This window comes from Vicugna pacos, chromosome 15 (assembly GCF_048564905.1).
Source record: "Vicugna pacos chromosome 15, VicPac4, whole genome shotgun sequence".
NCBI classification, from domain to species: domain Eukaryota; kingdom Metazoa; phylum Chordata; class Mammalia; order Artiodactyla; family Camelidae; genus Vicugna; species Vicugna pacos.
The window spans coordinates 60,946,316-60,964,662 of NC_133001.1; the positions used below are offsets into that span (position 1 = coordinate 60,946,316).

An 18,347-nucleotide genomic window follows, 5' to 3' on the forward strand; every position below is an offset into this window, starting at 1 on the left:
ACGCGCCTCCGCGTGCACAGCACCCCCACTCCTTCCCACGTGTGGACGGCACACGTCACACGTCGTCCAGAGGACAGTGAAGGCAGTGGTTCTGACTCCTCTCCACCTGCCAGGAAGAAAACGGGGAGGCACCAGACCTATATCTTAGCTGCGCTTTTATGATTTCCCCAGTTTACTCTGAAAACAATCTTCTCTGACATCATCCATGAGGATTTTAGTTATTTCACAGAAGTGCATGGAAATTACCTGTATTTGCCTATAAACTAAGCACTGATAAAAAAAACTCTTAACATCTCCATATTCAAGCATTCCAACGTAAAAGAACCTTTCCTAACTTACTGTTTTTCCCACCTGCATATAAAAGCAGACGTATTTCTCAAACTGACCATAAGCTAAACCAGCACACAAGTGTCCTTCTTCCCGATACAGTCGAATTCCCAGAGGCAACGTGGTTCAAACGGGAACAAGCTGAATCTCCTCACGGGCTTAACTAGACACAAGCTACGAAGGAGGAGCGCTGCGAGGTCGCTCCCACCAGGGTTCCTCTCCTGACCCGAGGGTGCGGGTGAGTGCTCAGGCATGTGAACGAGCGCCTCGCCGTGGCTGTGCTCCTCCCACGCCAGGCCCTGGCTTCCGTCCACACAGGGAGAAGGAGTGCGGGTGACCTCAAGGCCCTCTGGCTCTGATGCTGACCGGGGCCTTAAAGCAACGCTGGACTTCACTGTGGTTTGTTTTCCACTGTTCCATCTGCCCTAGTATTTCTACAACTAGGGTGAGCGGAGGTCCAGCTAGTCCAACACTTACCCAATGAACTGTCTGAATCAGAAATTTTTATTTATTTTTCCACCAAACACAACAACTGATTTTCATCTACAATTATTTTTTAAAGTAAGAAAGTCAACTGAAGGAAGAAGGGCTGTGGCCTTGAGCCAGCGGCACGGTTACACGGTGACACATAGCTGGGACTGCGGGCGGGGGACGAGCCTGGGACCCGCAGGAGCAGAACCGGTCAGTGAACCTTCTCCAGGAAGGCCCTGCAGCACCTCAGACACTGCTGGTAGACGGTCTCGAAGTCAGAGTCGTTGCCCTAGAAGGACAGGGAAAAGAAAATGTAACAAAAGCAGCCCAAGAGAAATGCCCTTCCGACAGCCTCGCTCTGACGTCCGACGGCCGGGCGCCCAGACGGCAGGACGGGGTGAGGGCCGCACTTACGTAATAGGGGTCTTCGATAATCAGCTGCTTCTGTGGGTCGTAGCTCCCAAGCAGTTCTATTTTTGCTTTGCAGTTTTTAACTTGATTACTTTTTCTATTCAAATCTCTGTAAAATTGAAACATGAACTTAGTTTTCTGACCTATGGTTTAAAGTTAAACTGGGACATCTGTTAGGGTCTTGTGAAGTCTCCAGATCAAAATCCAGCAAAAGGAACTTGATTTAAATAGGAAATCAAACACTCAGCAGCACAGGACGGCCTTCCAGGGAGCTGCAGTCACTAGGCTCCGTGTCTCCAGCAAAGGAGCTGGGGACAGCAGTGACTCTCACACCTTCTACACAGAAGGTGCAGCTTTACGACAACGGTAGTTACATATCCTCCCGTGAAGTGCAGGTTCAAGAACATCCTGTCTCAGAAACTGAACAAAGGTGACACAGTGGAACTCAAAAGGCCATGAGAACCATGTCCCAGAGGGCGGCAGGCTCCACCTGACGCAGCCGTTCCTGCAGTAAGCCCGCCGTGCCGCCCACTGTGGACGCTCCTCCCTTTCTCCCACTACTGGACGCAGCGCCTCAGCTTTCTCGCTGAGCCCACTGTTCCTGTGTTTCGTTAACAAATCCCTGTGAGAAGCTGGAGTGGTGGATGTGAGCGTCCACCCGGAAACCTGCGAGGCCTTGGAGCAGACCCCTCCCTGAGAAGCGACCTAGGCTGAACCCTGGGGGGCAGATGGGAGCAGGGCTGACTGGGCTGCACCACCGAATGCCAACCATGTTTAGGAATTTAATGAACAGAGTACCACACAGAGTCCCCTAACAAGTTATTGCTGATAATGCCGATAAGCTATTCTGAGAAAAAATGAGAACAAAACAAACTGGAAAACAAAAATGGAAAGTTTATATATTCTACTGAAAACCCAGGTAAGCCTGTTGCATCTGTGTCTGCCCAGCCTGCAACGGTGATCAGAAGGAGTTTCTCCTAATCAAACACATGCAGTACTTCTGGATCAGCAGTGAAGCATGTCACTGTCCCCTGCTCCCCCAACCCCAGCTCCTAGGGGCTGCAGGCCCGGTCCCAGCATCTCACCCGGCAAGATCTATCACGTGACCACAGCACAAGGCCCATCTTACAGGGGAACAGGGTTGCATATTCCCTTTGGTCACGAAACCCCACCCGGTCTGCTTCTAAATCTGTGAGACACGTTGTATTCACTTGTCTGGCAGGCACACCGTGCTACACTATTTCTCTGTTAGGGTGAATGTTAGTACAGGGGAGCCCCACACCAGAGTCAGGAAAGTGCCTCCTCGCTGTCACCACGCCAGGTGCACGGCTGCAGAAATGCCACCAGTGCCCTGCTGCCCAAATTCGCATCCTCCCAGGTCAAATGCACGTGCAGGCGACAGGGCCCGGGGTGTGATTCACGGGCCTCACAGAGCGGGGAACGCAACTCCACCACACCCGCCTCTGAGTCTGTGGACTTGGGCCAGTAACTTAACGTCTCTGTGCCTCAAATTCCTCTGATAAGACGCAGCAACAGTGCAAACCTTCAGGATGAGCGCTCCAGTGTGCGAGCACAGGACACTGCTCACCACAGCCATCTGCACCTAACACCTCAGTCTGACAGGTGGTGTTGCTTAAATCAATGGAGGCAATCAAGAATTTAAATAGAGTAAAGTTGTCTTTGTTGTCAGTCTTTCTTCTGGGGTTGGGGGCAGGGCAGCAGTAATGGGGAGTAAGATGAGAAACACAATAAAACACCACACTGTCCACAGATCCTTATAACAGCAACAAACTCATTCTCCTGTGAAACAAAACGTCACCTTATATAATCAGACTCCCCCTCGCCAAAGGTGTGTCTGGCAAAACATACCCATGACACAACTCTACATTACTCTCTGGATTTCCTTCTATTCTAAATAAATAATTCTGTGTATTATGACCTTCACTATGTATCAAAACTTTAAAGTAATTTTAAAACGTCAGTTTGGACAACGACTGCTTGGCCCATTACTGAATCCAGTTGAACAGAAACACCCTTTAAAAGTGTGATTACCTCAGGTTGCTCTCATCCATACAGAGTATATAATCAAAGGTGACAAAGTCTTCTCTGGTAACCTGAAAGTAAGCGAGAAATCAAACGTAATGTTTACAGTTAGACCAATTAAGCCTAGAGGACCTAAAACAGAACTTTAGGTTAAAAAACAAAAGCTATACTGAAATCTGTTACTAATTAAATTAAATCACTTAGGTACTCTTAAGCTAACATTACAGTTAGCCTAATTTCCTAAAACTACCGCAGAGAAATTTTATAAAGTTCCTTGGAATAATCATGAAATAGTGTAATGTGTGAATACAAAGTTTACACTTCATCTTCAACTTCAGAAACAGCCTTCAAGGTTTTGCCCCGGTTTTCATTCTGCAAGCACGTAACCCCCTCTGCCCCTGGGATGTGCACCAGCTGGAGGACAGACGGCCGTCCCTCCCACGCAGGGTGGCGGCTCAGGGGCGACAGCGCCCCACAGAGAAGTGCAGCGGAGAAGGGGAAGAGTGCTGGGGAGAGAGAGAGGAAATCTTCAGTGGGGCTTGGGGAGAGCCACCCAGAAGGAAACACATGAAGAGCTGAGTGTCTGGGTCTTTATTCTGCATGAATTCCATAAGGTAAACAAGACACTGAATATTTTTACTGATTCTAACCTAAACCTTGTCATTGTTTGCTGTCGTAATTTATAAATACAAACCACTAAAATATAAATGAAAAACTATTTTACGATTTTTGACTATTATAATGACAGAATAAGAAAGGGACAAATATGCCACAAACAAAGGTGAAAATAGTTTCTGAGAATGCAATTCCAATAATTATCTTCCTCACTAAAAAGCCCTCTAAAATATAGCTGTACGGTGAAACTACAAAGAAGACACTGAAAACCTGGTTAAACAGAGTCATGACCCTCTAATCAGTGCAGCAAAGAGACAACAATACCCTCGTTATCCTGCTGGGAAGCATAGGTCTGGACTCTCCGTGTGCACCTGCACTGATGTTCAGGGCAGCACCTTAATCAAGTGCTGGGACTGAATTCTGCTCACACTCCCAAGGTGCTAGCTTATTTCAAGATCTACTACAACAAATATCAGAAGCTATTTCCCCAAATTAGCTGTATGAGAAATGTCCTGGGATTAAATATTAAACATTCTCCTCAATTTTGGAATGACTGCAGTCACAGAATCTAGGAAAGACAGACTTAGTCACTGACAGCCACATGTAGCTACATGATGATTAATGTTAAAATAACTGAGAAAGAGGAGGAACAGCTAAAATTAACATCTTAGGAAGAATGCATGGTAAAGGATTTCCGCTTGCAGCTATAAATGAAATAACCTGTAGCAAAACAAACCTACTGCCAGAAAAAACTAGAAAATGCCTATCAAATCTAAACACCTCTGCAGAGTCACCGACAGGCTCCCATGACAGCCAGGCTCAGAAAGGCCAAAACCCCAACCGCGTGCACAGGGCAGGGTGCACGGATGGGGACCCTCCGCGGGCCAAGCCCCACCCAGTGCCCCCACCACTGCTGCGGACAAGACTGGCCGCCTGGGAGGGCCGCTGGCGAGAACTCGGAGGAGAGCCCTCAAGCTTCTGGGCTGAAGAAATTTTTAACTCTTTAAAGGTTATTTAGGCCGTCCCTATAAACAACTTGTTTTATCTACCGAAATTTACCAAAGCTATTAAAACCTGAAAATTTTAAAAATCTATTATTCACTGAAAAATAATGAAAATGCATTACCCACTATTATATCTTTTTTAAAGGAAAAACAGCTATACTCTCCAAACTGGAACTCATGGAGGAGAGTGGACTGTTTCACATTTGTGCAAATCTCTTCACGGAGCATCTACTTCCTGAGAGACAGCCGGCCTCCCACGCGCCTGGGCTCTGAGCTGTGGAGACCCCCTCCAGCCCAGCCTCACACAAGTGGCGGGCTGACCAGCAGGGAACAGCTGTGGTGGACAGTGGTGGACGGCGGCGGACGCTCTCCGCCACACCACCAAAGCCCACTCAGTGGTGGCTGCTCGCAGGTTCCTGGCAACACAGAACGTGAGCTCGCACCAGTCAGCTTTACCCGCTCTGCCGCGGCCATGGTCAGCCTGACCCTTTGATCAGAGCCCTTCCTCGCACTTTGGTCTCATGGGCCCAAGGTCCCTGGACCCCACTCTAGGGACTGTGCTCTAGACTCTCATGCGGGGCGGTTAGCTGTGATGGGCAGGGTGAGGAGGACAGGGGTGCTGGGCAGCGAGCCGCTGACAGAGGCAGACGCACGAGGACCATGCTGACCGCCCGGGCTGGAGAAGCTGGAGGCAGAGCCCTGGGAGAAGTGAGCCTGGCACCCCCAAGTCCTCTTCAGCTACCCTGCGCGAGAAGTCAAGAGAACGAGCGGATGGCCCCAGGCCCGGGGAGGGCAAGGCGGCAGCAGGAACCCCTTGTGCGGATGCCTCACCCAAGAGGCCCACCCAGCACAGCCCCGCCCTCCAGGGCAGGACCAGTTCCAAGTCAGCTCCAAACCAATTCCCCTCCCCATGGGGCAAAGGGCCACCATCCAGACTTCTACGTTTTTAATACATCAAGTACAGCATTTAATCCAAACGAGCACACTTACCAAGCAATGACATAAAGAAGAAAAGAAAAAAGGGGAGGGAAGGAGGCTCCAGGATGCCCCAGGCATTAGTTACCAGACTTACTGTAAAATAACTGCCATCTGTATTGTTCAAGAAATATACGGCACCTTGTAGAATTTCACCAGAAAATTGGAATCAATAAAAATATATAAAACTTGAAGAATTAATAAAATAATAGACACTAAATATTCAATAAACAGAGGCTTACGGACTTGAAAACATCAGAAAGACAAGTATATCAGGAAAGAGGTCAGTAGAAGATTTCAGACTGAAAACCAGTGAAAGGTGTGGAGAAAGGAGAAAAAGCACAGGGAATTCACATTCCAAATACATTCAGGGTGAGTCTCAGCAGAATGAGAGGAGGGAAAATATACAAAGACAATAGCCCAGAGTTTTCCAGCACCGATGAAAACCATCAAGACACAAACTCAGGAAACAGAGGTGACCCCACAAAGAAAAATGAAAGACACCAGGAGAAAATGACAGGAACTGCAGGAAACAACAAAAAAACAATGTATTAGATGAACCCTTCCAAAAGATTAAAACAGAAATACTATCATTGTTTGACAACTTTTTTAAGAGAAAAGAAAAAGGAGCATTAGCCAACTTGTCTTATGAGGCTGCTCCACTCTGACAGTGTGTGATGCCGGGTGTGCGTACACCTGACAGTGTGTGACACCAGGTATGTGCCCAACAGAACTGCACACATACAAAAATATTCACAGTGGCATTCAGCCCCAGACTACTAATGACCCAAGTGTTCGTCAGAGTGGAACTGACAAATCGACTGTAGCATGACAGTAAAACAATACTGAATCCATAAATGAAGATGACTGGAGACTCTCACAAAGGAGAAACAGGACAGAAAGATGGCCACTACAGGGCTTCCCTGCTGTCACAGTAGGGGGAGGCAGTTTTAGCGCTGAGCCCTGGAGCAGACGCCACGGTGCTGCCCCTCTGGAAAATGTCCAGAGAGCACTGACAATCTGCATACGCGCCCAACAGAGTTTACGGAAAGGGGTGAGGATGTACAAGAAAGTAAACGTCCCCAGAGAACCAACCAGATGTGAGTGTTCAAACTCCAGAAAACTGGTTACATGGGTTAAAGGGAAAAAGACACCCTAAATGTATTTTATTTGTTAAACCCCGGGTTTGACAGAAATACTACAAATGGTTCTCAAATTGTGACACTCGCTGAAGAGGAAACTGCAAACATTAGAAAGATGCTTAAAAAAATAACAATACTCTGACATGATACTGATGTATAAAACTAGGACCTAGTATCTTACTAGGACTCGGAAATTTTTTAAAAAATCATTGTTGAGAAAACTTTCTTAAAAGCAACAGGGAAAAGAAAACAAAATCTGGAAATACTACTTCTAAAACTGGTAATTACTTGTGTTCTTAAAAAATGAAAAAGTTTCTAGCTTTGTTTTTTTTAAAGGCATGTGTATTTAAAATATTTCATTTGTATCCACTTTTATTATGTATACTTTGTGTATGAAAAATGATTTTAAAACAGAAAACATGAAAGTATGATTGACCATATTTCTGAAGGACTGCTCAAAAAAATCTACATTACTTAAAAAACAGAAAGTAGAGATTGGCAAGGTATATAAAATCCTGAAGAGATTAGAATGGACAAATGATATAAAAAAATGTTTAATCCCCCCAATGTAAATTCCATTTGAGAAAAGACCAGGTCCTTAAAACAGTTCATTTAAATAGTAACTTGTTAACAACAAGCAGCATCTACTGACAGAACCAAAAATCAGAAGTTTACAGGTCTCAGAGTAAAGTTATCTAAGCCACGAATAATGTGTGTGTTACTATTCCTGAGACACCATTAATGTATTGGAAGTGTTTCTATGGTAATTTTGTGAATTTTCTGGCTCACACGTCTAGATGTTTTTTATTAAAACAAATAAACCTGCAACTAAATTCCAGTTCTACCACTTGGCAGCTGGGTAATCGTCAACAAGTCATTCATTTTCTCTCCAGAGCTGTTTCTTGATCTGCGAGATGGGTTTACCAACTACTCCCTTCCGTAATGAGGTAAGACAAGAACAAAGAGAGGCGATCAAAATGTAAAACGCGACGCGGGGACAAAGCGACCTGCGAAGGTTAAACAGAGGTGAGACTTGGTGCAGCACTCACAGAGGAATCTTCACCCAGTCTCACGGGGGCTCTGATTCACGCACGATCAATAAACCACCCAGAAACATGCGGTTCATCTGACAACCGCGCTCAGCATGCCCGGCTCCCCGCTGCACCGCCTCCTGCTGCTGACACCCAGCCACAGCCCTTCTTGGCCTGCAGAGCCACACGCTTCATGAGGATGCACACAAAAGGAAATGAGAAAATTTTAGCTAGTTTTTTTTTTAAAAATCCAACTGAATCTCCATAAAAGCATCATCATACTGATAAAAATAAGAGTCCCTGCAGAACAACATGCTGGGCACTTAGTATCGAAAGGAAGCCAATCTCTTTAGAAGCCGGTCCCTGTGATTATGGCCAGTGGGTCCCAGCACACACACCTACCACTGGCTCCTAGAGGGGCCCGGATGTGCCCGCCCACCACCCTGATGTCCCACCACAAATGCTGCCACGAAAGCCTCAGCCTGCTGTGGTTCTTCCTGAGTCTAGGACCCTACAGCCCAATGAGGTGCCCACCAGACCAAATGGCTATTTAGTTAAAATTTAGAATGCAGCTGCCTCTGCCCCCCTCCTCACTGGACGTCTCTCAAACGTGCAAGAGCTGCACGTAGCTGGTGGCGTCCACACTGGGGAGAGCAGATAAGGTGCATGGCCCTCAGCCCAGGACGCTCTGCCGGGCGCACTCCAGAGCCTAAATCCAGAAGTGCTCCCACAGCAGGACATGCAGCCACAGTAACAGCGGTGCTGGCCTGGATTCCTAAGGCACTGTGAAGCTGAAATGTCCTTGTCTTTGTAACAGAACTGCACTGTAGCGGCGCTCCTATAAGGGGGACAGGCCAGCCACCATGGCGTAAAGGCTGAGACCACAGACAGACAGGAGGAGGCGACTGCAACTCAAGCCTTCCAGCTCATGGCCAGGGGTCTGTCCACGAGGCATTCTAATAAGTCAATTCCAGGACCATGCAAATCTTTCAGAAGTGTGGAACCAGAATGGGAGCGCTGTGGCCGGTGAGGCCAACCCCAAACACCCTCATTATACATAAGTCTGGTGAAGCCCCTCACAACTTCTCAGCATATGGGATCAGCATTCTAGAAATTAAATGAGTTCTCCTCTACCTGTCTTGCTTTATGGGCTGTGTTAATGCCATGATTTCTTAGGCAGCTCACAGCTCTTGCATCTGGTGACCGGCCCACGTTCCAGTCAGAAACAGCGCCGCTGTCAATGACCCACTGCAACACAAAACACACAAGTGCACCTTCAAGTTCCAGTGCGGTACCTGCCGGGCCACGTGGTTCATTGGGACCCCGTGCTTCTTCAAGCAAGCCTGCCCCCGGTGATCAGGAGGGTTTCCTATTTCATATGTGGACGTCGCCGCACTGTCTATCCTCCACTGCAGGAGAAAAGAGAACTTTTTCACAATTTCCTGCCCCAGAGACATTCAGGTCGGCCTCTTTAAGACAGTGAAAAGTACTTACCTTATCTGAAACGTTTTGATCAGTTACAAGTTTCCTGAAAACCGCTTCCGCGATGGGTGATCGACAAATGTTACCTTAAAAAGGGGGGACAGGGGCAGAGAGTGAGCGTCAGGTCTGAGGGAAGGGCAGTGCTGAGTCCACACACCCGAGGACAGCGAGGGAAGTGAGGCAAACACTCTTCTTGGAGGTGACGGTCCTGCCAGGCATAGTGGACCTGGGAACAGGTGACTAAACTTTGCTCAGCGGTTTCACACCCACTGTCCAAGCACTCCAAGTACAAATGACAGAGACTTCAAACAAGTACAACCAAAGCTGTTGTTTCTCAGGTTGCCTCACTGACCCAGAAGTGAGTCATGAAATCCATGAAGTGGACTGCAGCCAGTCCATTTTAAAATGCAATACAACAAAAAAGACTTAAAAATATGTTTTCTCATGTATACGGCACATAATAAAGATGAATATTGTTTCATAAAATACACAAGCAAATGCACTGAGGCAGAACAGTAGTCCTTCTACACAAACTTCTACCACATGATCTGCACGAAGCCCCTGCTTGAGTGCTGTGGACCCAGGAGTCAGCCAGCTGGGGCAGGGACGGTCCTCCAGGCTGTCCAATCTGCCCAGAACTTATATCATCGGCTGCAATTTCACGGAGCCCCAGGGCCCTCCTCACTTCAAACCAGCTGGCCACAAATGCGGGGGTCCTCACAGGATCAACAGTTCTCTAGAAGGACTGCAGAACCCAAGAAAGTGCTATGTTTATGATCATAGCTTTATTATTACAAAAATATACAGAGCAGAACCTGCCAAAGTTAAAGAGCGTGCAAAGATTCTAGAAGAGTTCCAAACATGGAACTCTCTGGTCCTCAGGGACACGTCACCCTCCCATCACCCATGTGTGAGCACACTCAGAGCCCTGAAACCCAGAATGCCACTGAAGCACCAGTGCCAGGGCTCCTGGGATTTCATAAGTAAGCACAAGTGACTGAGGTCAGTGTCTAGCCCCTTCTCTCCCGTGGGTGGCTCACGGCCCCCACCCAGGTTACCTCCTCGGCACACACCAGGTAGGGCCTCCCCTGAGCACCCAGATACTCCTGCTGCTCCAAGGGAGTTCCAAGGGGTTTGGAGGTCAGCTCCCAGAAGCCAGGACAAAGGCCCGAGCTTCCACCTGATGGGGCCAAGCTCCTTACTACACAGGGAAAAAGATATAAAGACATAAAGTCTTCTCTCAAAATATTTCCACCACAAGCAATGCATTTACGGGAGACATGGAGTCAGCTATCATAAAAACAAGGAAATAAATGCTGACAGACAAGCAATATTCTATAGGAACACAGGACAAGCACAAAGAAGATAATAAGAAAATTTCCTATAAGGGAAAAAGAAAGAATGGTTAAGGCTGATCTTTAAAGGGTTAAGAGGACCTTATCAGGCAGAGCCAGGGAAAAGGCATTAAAACCTGGGCGGGACTGTATGAACACATGGGCGAGGCTGCTTCGGGTGGAGATCGAGTGAGTGGGAGCCGTGGGCCCACGATGTGGGCTTAGCACCCACAGCGGGAAGAAGCAGAAGGTCTGGGGAGGAGAAGTAACGGGATTCCCTTCACACACATATTCTGCACACCTGCTACTGTGCACGGCACCAGAGCTGATCAAGGCACAAGTGAGGAAAATGACTGCAAGGCCGAGGAAACATTAAGACTTGAGACTAGAGGTGGACAGCCGGCCTCCCTCCAAGGCCGCAGAGGGAGGCCACAGACAGGACAGGACTCAGGAGGTGGTACCCGGAAGTGAGGGGAGGGAGCCTGGGACCCGCGGCCCAGAGGACAGACCTCACTCTCCTGACATCAGAATCTTCTGGTTCATGACACACACGTGGAATCTGGATTTTCTGAGGTGCTGTTAAACACGACTAATTCCCTACTGCAAGGAAAACAGCTTCAGTCTGATGTTCTTCAGTTTCTACACTATCCTGGTCTGATGATGCACTTATTATAAAGCACATCCTTCCCACAGAGACTGGTTTCCCTCAGCTGCCCAACCATGAAAGGAATTACATGCCCTCTGTAAGCTGGTTTGTGCTGTGAAGCCTTCCTTTTCCACATTCTAATTCTGTTAGTTTGTAAGTCAGGTACTATCACCACTACTTTGATTAATCAGTCTTCCTACAGATGCGTGGTCACTATACTTGTCACCGTATGTCCAGGGCTACCTTGAACAGCACTCTATTCCAAATTAAGCCAGTTTTTATTATTTGGAACTGCAGAGTAGTAGATGCCTAATATCTCAGCATCTAAAGATACAATAAAAAGACTAGCTTCACCCCTTACAAATAGTTATTAAGTATAATACAAATGCATTCCCATAACAAAACAAAAATTTGGACTATTTACTGCCTTAAAGTTCAGGCATGTTCATCCAAACTTACTTTTTTCCTAGACAGTCATATTTACAGCAAGAAGATGTGTGATAAGGGTACGGAAGAGATTACTACTACAAAGATTAGAGATAAAGATAAAAGATTATACTATCTATAAGATCAAAAGATAAGAAACCCTGCCTGCTTGTAACTGGACCTCTTGATTTCAAAAGCTGACATCACCAAATTAATGTGTTATTTTAAAACAGGGCACATCCATAAAAGACAATACTGCAGGTTTCCCCAATGGAGAAGTTCTAAAAACTTAAATGTCACCTTCAGATTTCTTTAGGAAAAAGATTCAATCTGAGAAGCCTCAAGTTTGTTTTTTTCCGAATTAATACATGGTCTTAGTCACCACCTTCATCTCAAGGAAGGAAATTCTCCAAGGGTATGGCTCTGTCTGTCCCACCCAGCACAGCACCTGACGCCCAGACCAGCACACATAACACTCTCAGGTACTGAGTAACCAGAGGAAAAAGGTCATCTGACACCACTGACCCAGCATTTTCTCCAAGCAGGCTGGCTGTGCCACAACTAACAACACACGTTCTCCAGTCCGTCTCTTATCTCCAAAAACTTAAAACACTCTTAATAATCTTGCCAAAATAAGGGGCAGTTCCTTCTCTCCTGCCATTACCCTCACCAACAGAATACATCTGACACCTGCCTGCACTTCAGTCTGAAAAACGTCCAAATAAATGCTTTGAAGGAATAAAACTTTTACATTTCATAAATACACTGTTCTTACTGCCCAGCACACTGGCTACCACCTGAAATGTCACACAGCGACTTCCTCAGTCTCCCCAGGACCACATCTCACCACCTCCACCAGCGAGACTCTGGTCCAACACACAGGCTCTCTCTTCAGGCTGGTCTCCCTCCTCGCCCCTCCTCAGTCTTATCTCAACACAACAGCTGAACGCTTCTGTTTAACCCCCCCACCTCTTCTCAAAATCCTCCAGTGGCTTAACTGGTTCTAAGTGAGCCCAAGTTTTCACATGGCCTCACCGGATCTGCCCTCTGAAGGCCCTAAACTTGGGTCCAAGACAAGGGCTCACTACCACCACCTCTGAGTACAGTTCTCAATGCTAAAAATAACTTACATTTTTAGGATCAACTGAAAAAACTCAAAAGTAGAATATCTTGTGACATGAGAAAATTATATGGAATTCAAATCCCGGGGTCCATAAATAAACGATTACAGCCCAGCATAAGTACTGGCTAAGCTGCTTTAGCACCACACCCTTTGTACGACCTGCAGAGCACAAAATACTTGTCCTCTGGCTTTCACATAAAGAGTCTGTGGACTCCGGCCCCAGAACAGTCACTGTGTGTGAGGAAGTAACTTCTCTCTGCACCAAGAGCGGTGTGACATGCACCCGCTGGGCACCAAGAAAACAGTCCCTCACATTATCTCCGAGTCCTCAGGTACAGAGGAGGGTCTGAGAAGGTACCAGGTCACAGGCTCAGCTCTGTGGCTTCCCTGCCAGTTCTCCAACACGGCCAGCACTCTCACTCCAAAACCTTTCACCTGCTTTCCTCGGGGTCCAGGACACTTTTCCAAAGTACCCTATGCCTGCTTCCTCATCGCTACCAAGCCTTTGTTCAAATGTCACCTTTTCAGTAAGGCCCTCTCTGAATACTCTGCTTAAAACTGCACTCCACTGCCATCCCCTTGTCTTGCCTTAATTGTCCTTAATACAATCCACCTGAGGGATTCCAGGCAGGTGTGATGGAAAGAACCCTGGCTTGGAGGGAAAGGGGTGCAGCCACGAGGCACCCAGGCTTGGAGAAGGGGCTGTGCAGAAGCTAGAGGTCGGGCTTGCACAGAGGCTGGGCAGGTGACAGAGTAACCAAGCACATGACTGTTGACAGAACGTGGGCTCGAGAGAGGCAGGGATTTCTGTCACTAGTGTATCCCCACACCCAGAACAGTGCCTGGTAAACGGTAGTTGCTTTAAAAAAAAAACTGTATTGAAGACAAATACTTCCACAAATACATACCAGCAAACGTTTCTCATGAAGAGCTGCCACGGTGCAGTGTCAGCCTAACCACCAATTCTAAGAGAAATAAACAGGGCCATGGAATTCTACTAGACGCCCAAACTGACCCGAACTGCCCTTTGGTAACTCTGTTGATTCCATCAGCCAGCCTTCAATGGAGAGCTTAAAAAACAAATGATGCCCACTGTCAAAGGGAAACAAGGAGGCTTTCCACTTGTCCCTTCACAGAAATTCAACACAAATACCTAGTGATTATCGTATTTGTCCTAAAGCTGGAAATACAAAGGAAGATAGGCCCTCAAGAGGGCTAAATCTAGCTATGATCTCAAGAGGGTATCAAGTAATTACAATAAAACTTGTGTGAGGAAAGGTGTCTATGAAAGGTCATAGGAACAACTACCTCCACCTGCAGGATCAGGGAAAACTGAAAAAGGGAATACTCCGGCCTGACCTTCTAGAAAAGCTTTCCAGGCAAAATGCAACATGGGCTCCTGGGCGCCCAGGAAGCAGCACACAACGGAAGGCACAACAAGCATCTCACGTGCTGGGGGGCAGGTGCCCCAGAGGGCATGGGTGGGGAACGAACAAGGCGATAAAGTGGGAGAGGCCGGGTGGACTTCTGTGGTCTTCTTGAAGGGTACACCTAAAAGGGGGCAGAAATGCAAGTCTGCAGGAAATGCAGGCTCATCTGAAGATTTTTCAGTCACTGGACTAGTGACCATCTAGGCCTTCCTCCCTAGGGAATTAACTACAGCCCTGTGGTGCTCTAACAAGGGAAGAATCCCACAAGCTAAAGGGAACGTGAACTCTGTTTTAAGTAAGGGAGGCTAACTGTTGAAATCTTAAAAACGAAAATAATTCTGAGCTGGAAGGTACCTAAAGAATTAAAGATAAAGAATATCTTCATTTTCATGTAGAGGAATGGAACATGGGGCTGTTACACAGCGACCTGGGGAACCAGATCTCCGTGGTGTGGCTTTTACCACCAAGAAATCCTGAACGCTGCGATCCATCTACCTTTGGTTCAGATCCCTTTCTGGACATAGGCCAAGGAAAGCCGGCAAACCGGTGTCGGCATGGATGTCAGAGCATCAGGAGGCCCCCAAGACACAGATCAGTCCAGCGGCCTCGGGCCTACCTGATGCAGGGGAAGGAGGGATTCCAGGCAGGTGTGATGGAAAGAACCCTGGCTTGGAGTGAAAGGGCTGCAGGCGCGAGGCACCCAGGCTTGGAGAAGGGGCTGTGCAGAAGCTAGAGATCGGGCTTGCACAGAGGCTGGGCAGGTGACAGGGGATCCGACTTGGAGACGGGACTAAGCAGGTGAGAGGGACCCCGCCTGCAGAGCCGCCCGGGAAGGTGCGCGGCGCCGCATCCCGCCCTTCAGTCTCCCCTCCCCGGCCTCCTCCGGATCACCGTTCCCGGCCCAGCGGCGCGGCCCAGAGCGCACAAGGGACCCCCGAGCCCTCCCGGAAAGTCAGAGGGGCTAGAGAACAGCGCCGTCTCACCCAGACACACGAACAGCACAGACTTGGTCACCTGCTCGGCCATCTTCCCGCGCGCACACAGGCGCCCACTGACGGCGTCCGGACGTTTCCGGCGGGCGCACGCGCACGGCGAGCAGCCCGCCCAGCGCCTGCGCAATCCAGCCCCAGCCCCGCCCGGAGCGAGAGAGCGGCCCCGCGCCTGCGCAGTCCTGCCTCAGCCCGGCGGGTAGGAGGCGGAGCAGAGAGCCAGGGGCGGGACCGCGGGGAGGGGCGGGGCAGGGGCGGGGCCGAGAGCCACCTGGGAGGGTGGGGCCCGGTTGGGGCGGGCTCGGGTCACGCGGCTCCGCGGAGTCACGACCTCAGAGCCGGGGCTGCGTAGCCCCGAGCCCTGAGGGTGTGGGGGCCACAGACAGAAGCCGGAAGGGCGGGGGATGATCGGACCCGAGGGACCTCGGAGAGTAGAGGGGCCAGTGCTGGGGTTCAGGTGAGCGCCCCTCACCTGGGCCGCACGGCCGAACGTGAGGCGGGCGACCCGGGGTGAGCGGGGTCCTCACGTGACCAGACGCAGCTCCCAGGACCCCGAGACCCCCGCCCCCAGTCCCGAGTCGGAACTGCCGCGCACCTGCCGCTCCGCAGCAGCGTGGCCGCGGGCTGCGCGGTCGTCCTTCACGGGAGGCTTCGGAGCTCGGGGACCAGTGAGGAGAGCGCACACCTTTCCTCGCTGCAGTTTTTGTCCTGTGAATGTGTATAAAGCAGGTACCTTGCCCTGAACGAGAGCCGGTGTTTACGTGCTCTTCACCTGTCTCAGGTGTGCACCTCGCTAGACCGGTCCCTGCCCTGGGAGGCGGAGCCGGGCGGGGAGCGCCCTTCCTCTTCCTGGGTAAGTGTCCGCAGCTCGAGGGGCGCCGGAGCGGACCAGGCTCGGGATCACAAGTGAGTACAGGTGTCGGTGACGCCGCTGAACCTCACCTGGGATCGGGAACCTCCCCCTCACCGCCGCCTTACCCTTTAAAAAAGCTTTGCTAGGGTAAATCTTTGGTGAAAGAGGGAGGAACGATGTCTTCGGGATTTTAGCTGTTGCGCATGTAGCACCTGCAGACTGTCAAAAGTTAGGAGGAACCAACTCCCTGGACGCTCCACAATGCGGCTGCAATTCAAGTTTAGACCCAGTCGACTCAGTTCACAGAAAAGCCCTTCCCAAGTTTTTATTTTAATGATTGTAATGAATTTTATGTTATTTGTAAATATGTAATATTTGAAAAGCCAGCGTTAGTTACTGTCTTTTCCGTCCCCATTGGTTTCCATAGAGGACAGTCTGGACCTTTGTCAGACGGTTGGGTTGGGTGCGCCTGGCCCCTGGGGCAGGAGTTAGAGCCTGGCCATCTCTCCTTGGCCTCACCTAAGTGGAAGGGCCAGGCGTCCACCGCTCACCTGGAGCTGCCTGCTATCGGCCACAGTGTGAGGGAACCTCTTGGGGCAGAGCGGCTGCCTGCCTGGCCCTGTGAACCCTGGACCCTGGATCTCATTGCTATGATGGTTTTCCTTGTTTAAGGAAATGTGAAACTGCTCTGAATTGGTAGAGGGCCATAAGGTAGTGAGATTTACCCTGCTAGCTGGAAATGTGTCATTTTCACTTTATTTCAACAAAGACTTTAGTGTCACCACTGCTGCTGCCAAGGCTGAGCTGGAGAGCATGACACAGACATGGGACCCCTGCCGGCGAAGAGTAGGAATCTGATGGCCCCAGAATGATCAACCAAAGGGGAAAAGGTTTTCAGGTTTTCTTCTGCATATAGAACCTACATGTCCTGCATTCTTGTCCTCATGAGAGCTTTTATTGAGATGTGGGAAACGCCTGAGATAATAATGGGTTAGTCAGAAAATCTGCACACACGCATCTCAGAGAAATAACAGGTCTCCAAGGTGCTGTTTAGTCTTTGGTGTGTCCTGCTACTGGCACACCCGTGGAGGCTGAAATAAGTTAGAACGTCCATCCTGTTTATCATGCTTAAATTAAGTAGAATTGGTTATCTGGTTTACAAATGTTCTATTTAAATGAGTTACTACTATCCCTGACCTTTTGTCAGGGTAAAAAAAATTATTTGAAGGAAATATTTGCTCACCAAGAGCGATTTGATGCATTTCTTCCGCTTAGGTACTTTTCTCAGGGGACTTCTCACTGTTTAGAAATAAGGATGTGGTGTTTGGAAAGAAGAGAACGGTGCTGTGCTGGCGGGGGAGGCAGGTATTGCTGCTGTCCTGATTGACCGGTGGCCACAGAAGTCCTTCTGCACATTGCCTTATTTGCAAGTGTATCATGATAAGACACCATCCTGTGCAGTTTATAACCCAAGCACAGGGAATTTTTTATTTTCTTTGAGAAGAGTCCATTTACCACACCGAATGACCAGACCAGAGTGACATGTGTGGTCCTGCTCTGAGCCAGGATCACTCTGCGATTTGGGAAAAGGTAGAGCGAGTGTAAGTCAAAGCTTTCCATATGCTGGAAGCTATGTTTCTTGTCACTCTGTGGGCTTGGTCCCTATCCAAAGCCTGAGGTCAAAGGAACAAGAAAAGAGGCACAGTCCACACTCATGTCTTGGGTTCAAATGGTCTGTTTGGTTTGCGATTTGGATTAGAAGTTTAATGATTTAATCAGAGAGAAAGGTTTGATTTCTACAACTGACAAGCTTTGTCTCCTTAAGACAAAGGAAGTAGTTAAACCCAGGCCACAGAAAGAATTGGTTTAAGAAACAATGGCCATTGTTATCCAGCAGTAGTGTCTAAGATGATAATGTTCTAATAAAGCTGAAGGCAATATTTCAAAGGCTTTTAAAAGATTGCATAGATATGTAAAGTTTGTTTTGGCTAAGGCTTAGAGCCAAAATAAAAACCTGTAACAATTTCCTTTAAGCAGCCCTCTCA

At 48.6% G+C, this 18,347-nt stretch overlaps 2 protein-coding genes across 12 annotated transcripts in view; one reads left to right on the forward strand and one right to left on the reverse strand.

Annotated features, from left to right (window-relative positions):
• Positions 1-810: 810 nt before the first annotated feature.
• ACP1 (acid phosphatase 1) lies at positions 811-15,582 on the reverse strand. 4 transcript variants are annotated; one of them, XM_015251120.3, is made up of 6 exons: positions 15,444-15,582; positions 9,514-9,587; positions 9,154-9,267; positions 3,262-3,323; positions 1,213-1,318; positions 811-1,087 (listed from the first exon to the last, which is right to left on the reverse strand). In XM_015251120.3, the coding sequence occupies exons 1-6, from the start codon at positions 15,484-15,486 to the stop codon at positions 1,010-1,012; spliced, it is 477 nt and encodes a 158-aa protein (XP_015106606.1). In that variant the 5' UTR covers positions 15,487-15,582; the 3' UTR covers positions 811-1,009. The 4 variants fall into 4 exon arrangements, 3 of the variants coding, with proteins under 3 accessions (XP_015106606.1, XP_015106608.1, XP_015106607.1); XM_015251122.3 differs by lacking the exon at positions 9,154-9,267 and adding an exon at positions 9,315-9,428; XM_015251121.3 differs by lacking the exon at positions 9,154-9,267 and adding an exon at positions 9,294-9,428.
• A 166-nt stretch (positions 15,583-15,748) lies between these two features.
• SH3YL1 (SH3 and SYLF domain containing 1) overlaps positions 15,749-18,347 on the forward strand; it is a 46,999-nt gene continuing 44,400 nt past the window's right edge. The window contains exons 1-3 of one of the 8 annotated variants that reach the window (XM_072938282.1): positions 15,749-15,906; positions 16,231-16,355; positions 17,079-17,192. In XM_072938282.1, the coding sequence (XP_072794383.1) occupies positions 17,171-17,192 (22 nt within the window). In that variant the 5' untranslated portion in view covers positions 15,749-15,906; positions 16,231-16,355; positions 17,079-17,170. The other 7 variants (XM_072938279.1, XM_072938283.1, XM_072938280.1 and 4 more) reach the window with 7 other exon arrangements.